This window comes from Piliocolobus tephrosceles, chromosome 16 (assembly GCF_002776525.5).
Source record: "Piliocolobus tephrosceles isolate RC106 chromosome 16, ASM277652v3, whole genome shotgun sequence".
Classification (NCBI taxonomy): Eukaryota; Metazoa; Chordata; class Mammalia; order Primates; family Cercopithecidae; genus Piliocolobus; species Piliocolobus tephrosceles.
In genome coordinates, this window is record NC_045449.1 from 33,680,380 (window position 1) to 33,686,379 (window position 6,000).

General features: G+C 41.5%; 1 protein-coding gene across 4 annotated transcripts in view; it reads right to left on the reverse strand.

The window, feature by feature from the left end:
• INTS2 (integrator complex subunit 2) overlaps positions 1-6,000 on the reverse strand; it is a 60,827-nt gene that overhangs the window by 39,817 nt on the left and 15,010 nt on the right. For all 4 annotated transcript variants that reach the window (XM_023204668.2, XM_023204667.2, XM_023204669.2 and 1 more), the window contains exons 8-9: positions 3,066-3,292; positions 74-199 (exon numbers count right to left, since the gene is read on the reverse strand). In XM_023204668.2, coding sequence (XP_023060436.2) covers positions 74-199; positions 3,066-3,292 — 353 coding nt within the window. The remainder of the gene's footprint in view (positions 1-73; positions 200-3,065; positions 3,293-6,000) is intronic.

The window sequence follows — 6,000 nt, forward strand, 5'->3', positions numbered from 1 at the left end:
TGATGCTACACAATTTTATTGAGTAAATAAAACTAAACCTTGAGAAAATGGAGCAACTTATATAGTTAGGTACCTGACAAGTGTAGAAAAGGCCAGTAGCATACAAAAGGAAAGTGAAACAAAGCGAACCCCAGCTGGCGTAGCAGGAGGACGGCTCGTCATCAACTGCAATAATTGCTCAGCTTCTTCTTCAGTTGGTCTAAAAAGGAATAAATACATCATTAGGCTTTACATTTTTAGTTGGGATGAAGAAGAAAAAGTCAATTTTTAACCTTTTAGATACAAATTTTAAACTTCAAAACGACACCCTGCTATTTATAAAATCTTTAACATCTCAAGTTGTCAAATGCAAAACTGCTGAGAAATTACAACTACAGTGTTTTACTGTAGACACAAATACAGGTAGGTCCTCACTTTGCCCTGTGTCATAAAAATGACCATGCAAGCTGAAATCATGCAACACGACCTTAATAATCAACGGTGAAAAGTATGATTGTACTGTAGCCTTTAAAATTTTTGTCAAAATATTAAAAACTCTGTTGATTATAATGCATAAGGAATTTTTTTTTTTTTTGAGACAAGGTCTTGCTCCGTCACCCAGGCTGGAGTGTAGTGGCAGGATCAGAGCTCACTTCAGCTTTGACCTCCCAGGCTCAGGTAATCCTCCCATGTCAGACTCTCATGTAGCTGGGACCACAGGTACGCGCCACCATGCCCAGGTTATTTTTTTTTGGTAGAGACACGGTTTTGCCATGTTCCCCAGGTTGGTCTCAGATTCCTGGGATTAAAAAATCCACTTCCCACCTCCCTTGGTCTCCTAAAATGCTGGGATTACAGGTGTGAGTCACTGCACCCAGCCAGAAATTTTTTTTTTAATAGTAAAACTAATATTTTATAGTACTCTAATTGAAAATATTAGAAACATTAGGAATTAAAGTGTCTTCTTTCTCTTTTTTTTTCTTTTGAGACGGAGTCTCACCCTGCTGCCAAGGCTGGAGTGCAGTGGCACGATCTCGGCGCACTGCAACCTCCACCTCCTGAGTTCAAGCAGTTCTCCTACCTCAGACTCCTGAGTAGCTAGGACTACAGGCACATGCCACTATTCCCAGCTAATTTTTGTATTTTTAGTAGAGAGAGGGTTTCACCATGTTGAACAGGTTGGCCTGCAACTCCTGACCTCACTGATCCGCAAGCCTCGGCCTCCCAGAATGCTGGGATTATAGGCGTGAGCTACCGTGCCCGGCCTTAAAGTTTTTTATTTCTTCGTAAAGACTTTATCGAGAGTAGTTTAAACAGCCTTTGCCTCCTTTTTTTTTTTTTTTTTTTTCCTTCGTGTTTTTCATTTTTGTAGAGACAGAGTTTAACTTTTGTTGCCCAGGCCAGACTGCAATGGTGCAATCTCGGCTCACCACAACCTCTGCCTCTGGGTTCAAGTGATTCTCCTGCCTCAGCCTCCCAAGTAGTTGGGATTACAGGCATGCGCCACCACGCCCAGCTAATTTTTGTATTTTTAGTAAAGATGGGGTTTCTCCATATTGGTCAGGCTGGTCTCGAACTCCCGACCTCAGGTGATCTGCCCGCCTCAGCCCCCCAAAGTGCTAGGATTACAGGTGTGAGCCACCATGCCCAGCCTATACTTTCATCTTTACTTGCCAATTGCCTCTTCCAATTATCTGTTTTTGGAATATAATGTTCCAAAAACTGTTTCCATGTTTTGGAACATGAGTTTATTATGGAGAGAAAGGAAGCAATACAGGTTGAGTAACCCCAATCCAAAAAATCCAAAATCTGAAACACCCTCAAACTCTGAAACATTCGGAGCGCCAACAATGAGGTAATGAGCTCAAAGAAAATGCTCATTGGAGCACTAAGGATTTTGAATTTCTGAAACAGGGATGCTAAACCAGTAAATGTAATATAAACATTCCAAAATCCAAAAAGTTCTAAAATCCCAAACACTTCTGGTCTCAAGCATTTCAGATACAGGATATTCAACCTTTACAACTACCTCCTCTGCTATATGTACATGAATCAAATAACAGGTGTGCAGTAACCAGTTACCAACAAACTTTGAAAGAAGTGAGGCCACTGGTCACTAATCATGATGTACATCTGTTATTTACTTAGTGGTATGTGGCCTGAGGAGCTCACAATCCCTATATTTTATAAAATTATTTGGTTAATGTATCATGGCAACTGAAATGTCAACTGTGTTGAGAGACCAGCATGATTTAAATAAACTGGGGTAACTGAAACTCATGCATACTGGACACATGCAAATGAAGACTATATGTACAATTATTAAGAATATTATTCAAAAGGATTTTGTATGGTGACTAAATAAGAAACATTGTACTGGCTATGCGTAGTGGCTCATGCCTGTAATCCCAGCACTTTGGGAGGCTGAGACAGGTGGATCACCTGAGGTGAGGAGTTCGAGATAAGCCTGGCCAACATGGTGAAACCCCGTCTCTACTAAAAATACAAAAAAAAATTTTTTTAAATTAGCCGGGTATGGTGAGGCAGGAGAATTGCTTGAATCCGGGAGGCAGAGGTTGCAGTGAGCCAAGATTGCGCCACTGCACTTCAGCCTGGGCGACAGATGGAGGTTCCATCTCAAAAAAAAAAAAAAGAAAACAATGTACTTATTAATCACATCATATTAATTTTAAACAATTTATGATATCAACTGTAAAAGGAAACAAAGGAGAGATTTACTTCAACTAGTCAATGTTAAAAGATCACTCACAGATCATTCACTATAGTTTTGTCAAGCTGTGTTGAAATCATAGGTTTTTTTAAACTGTGATTGGAAACTGATAAACTGCTCTGGCTCCTCCCATATTTATTTATATAGCTCTGTTTACAATCAGAACAAAACAGATGAATACATCTCTGCTAGGAATTCTTGGCCTTAGGATTTCATTCTTCTTATAGGCCAGCCCACTACCTGAGTCCAACAGAAAACTTTAATCCTCTGAATAAAAGGCCTTTGGTTCACTTTCTTGAGAATAGGAACAAGAAAGTAAAATGACAAAAAGGTAAAATATCAAACTATTGAATACTTGAGTCCAGCGATCCCCATCAAAGCACAGTACAGACGTAAGAGTGCACTGGCTTTCACAACATGCTCTTCTTTCAGCCCCGAATACACAGACACATTGGGCTCCATGTCCACATCAGCTTCTTCCACAATTCGGGTGCTTCTTACTGTGGGAAGAATGCCCATCAACTCCAGAAGAAGCTGCCTTCTCATCTGCCAAAGGACAGAACTGCTGGTCTCTCTTTTTCTCTGTAAGAAATATGGATCACAAAAGGAAGAAAGCATGAAGCATTTACTAAACTAAAAGGGAGCTAAAACACAGCTCCCCACTTGAACACTTTCAAATTGGCCTATTTGAGGAGATTGTCATGACTACAGAATCTCATTTTAACTAATCAAGCAAACTCAAAATCCACTAGTTTGTCTGAAGAATGAATATTCACCCTAATTTGGATTGGTTGCAGAGGAAAGACTAAATTAGTGACAATTCGAATTGTGGAATATTATTTAAATGGTACTTTCAAATACATAAAGACTAACAAAGTGGTATGTGGTATAGGAGAAAATGCTCAGATTTTGAAGATGTAAGTCCTTGGGGTTTAAATGCCAGCTCTACTATTAGATGATTATATATCTTTAGATACATTGGTTAACCTCTCTGAACCCCAATTTCCTTAATGACAAGGAAATATTTTATCAACAACATTTACCTTACAGAACTCCTATAATTAAGAGTTTACAGGCCGGGCGCGGTGGCTCACGCCTGTAATCCCAGCACTCTGGGAGGCCGAGGCGGGCGGATCACGAGGTCAGGAGATCGAGACCATCCTGGCTAACGTGGTGAAACCCCGTCTCTATAAAAATACAAAAAATTAGCCGGGCGCAGTGACGGGCGCCTGTAGTCCCAGCTACTCGGGAGGCTGACGCAGGAGAATGGCGTGAACCCGGCGGCGGAGCTTGCAGTGAGCGGAGATCGTGCCACTGCACTCCAGCCTGGGAAACAGAGCAAGACTCTGTCTCAAAAAAAAAAAAAAAAAAAAGAGTTTACAATTATTGGCCTGATGCAGTAGTTCACACCTGTAATCCCAGCACTTTGGGAGGCCAAGGAGGGCAGATCACTTGAGATCAGGAGTTCAAGACCAGCCTGGCCAACATGGTGAAACCCCATCTCTACTAAAAATACAAAAATTAGCTAGGTGTGGTGGCGTATGCCTGTAATCCCAGCTACTCAGGAGGCTGCAGCACAAGAATCACAAGAATTGCTTGAACCCAGGAGGCGGAGGTTACAATGAGTCAAGATCACGCCACTGTATTCCAGCCTGGGCAACAGAGTGATACTCCGTCTCAAAAAACGAGAGTTTACAATTCTATAACCCCTACAGTTCTTCAGGCAGGGACAAGGTCTTAGTCATCTCTCACTCTGCACAGTCTAATATTGTGCCTAACATACAGCAAGCACTCAAAGTCTGTTAAGTAGACGAATGAACAAAACTAATACATGTGTGAAAGCAGTTCTAAACTATACAGGGCTAGGCAAATGTTAATTATTATCTTTTGAGTGTTTCTAAGTAAAATATGATAGACCTGCTTTAATAATAACAGTAAGTTCAAAGAATAAAGGTTTATTGCATACGAAGGACAACTACAAACAAGATGAGCACACCAAGTGCTTAATGCAGTACCTGACATATGTGAAGCATCCGATAAACAAATGTTAACTTTGTTTTAAAAAGCAAAGCTTAAAATCAGTTTTCAAATGGGCTATAAAGTAGAACTTGAATATTTTAAAACACTGTGATTCAGTTGCTTAAAAAATAGACTACAGGATTTAAGCAGTACACATGTTGTCTAGCTAAGTGACCTCAACAAGTTAAAGCACAATCTCTGTTAGCTCCTTCATAGGAACTCTATTCACATAGTTAAACTAAATTTGTTTTTGAAAAATTAAAATATTTTGTAAGTTAAATACTGCTGCAAAATACATGTGCATAAGTAGGTGAATGTATAAAACAAAATGTAGCATATACATACAATAGAATATCATTTTTCTTTTTTTTGAGACTGAGTCTTGCTCTGTCACCAGGCCAGAGTGCAGTGGCGTGATCTTGGCTCACTGCAACCTCTGCCTCCCATGTTCAAGCAATTCTGCCTCAGCCTCCCGAGTAGCTGGAACTATAGGTGCACACACCACACCCAGCTAATTTTTTTATTTTTAGTAGAGACGGAGTTTCACCATGTTGGCCAGGATGGTCTCGATCCCTTGACCTTGTGATTCGCCCGCCTCAGCCTCCCAAAGCGCTGGGATTACAGGTGTAAGCCACCACCCAGCCCTTACTTTTTATTTTTACAGATTTAGGGGGTACAAGTGCAGTTTTGTTACACGAATTTATTGCATAGAAGTCTGGGTTGTTGGTGTAGCCATCACCCTGATAGTATACACTGTACCCAATAGAGGTAACTTCTCAACCCTCACACCCTTCCCAAGCTTCCATCGTTTGGAGTCTATGATATGTATTATCCCACTCTCTTTTGTCCATATGTACACGATTAGCTCCCACTCATAAGTGAGAATATGCAGTATTTGACTTCCTGTTTCTCCATTATTTCACTTAAGATAACGGCCTTGACCAGGCGTGGTGGCTCAAGCCTGTGATCCCAGCACTTTGGGAGGCTGAGACGGGCGGATCACGAGGTCAGGAGATCGAGACCATCCTGGCTAACACGGTGAAACCCCGTCTCTACTAAAAAAATACAAAAAACTAGCCGGGCGAGGTAGTGGGCGCCTGTAGTCCCAGCTACTCGGGAGGCTGAGGCAGGAGAATGGTGTGAACCCGGGAGGCAGAGCTTGCAGTGAGCTGAGATCCAGCCACTGCACTCCAGCCTGGGCGACAGAGCGAGACTCCACGTGTGTGTGTGTGTGTGTGTGTGTGTGTGTGTGTGTGTGTGTGTGTGTGTGT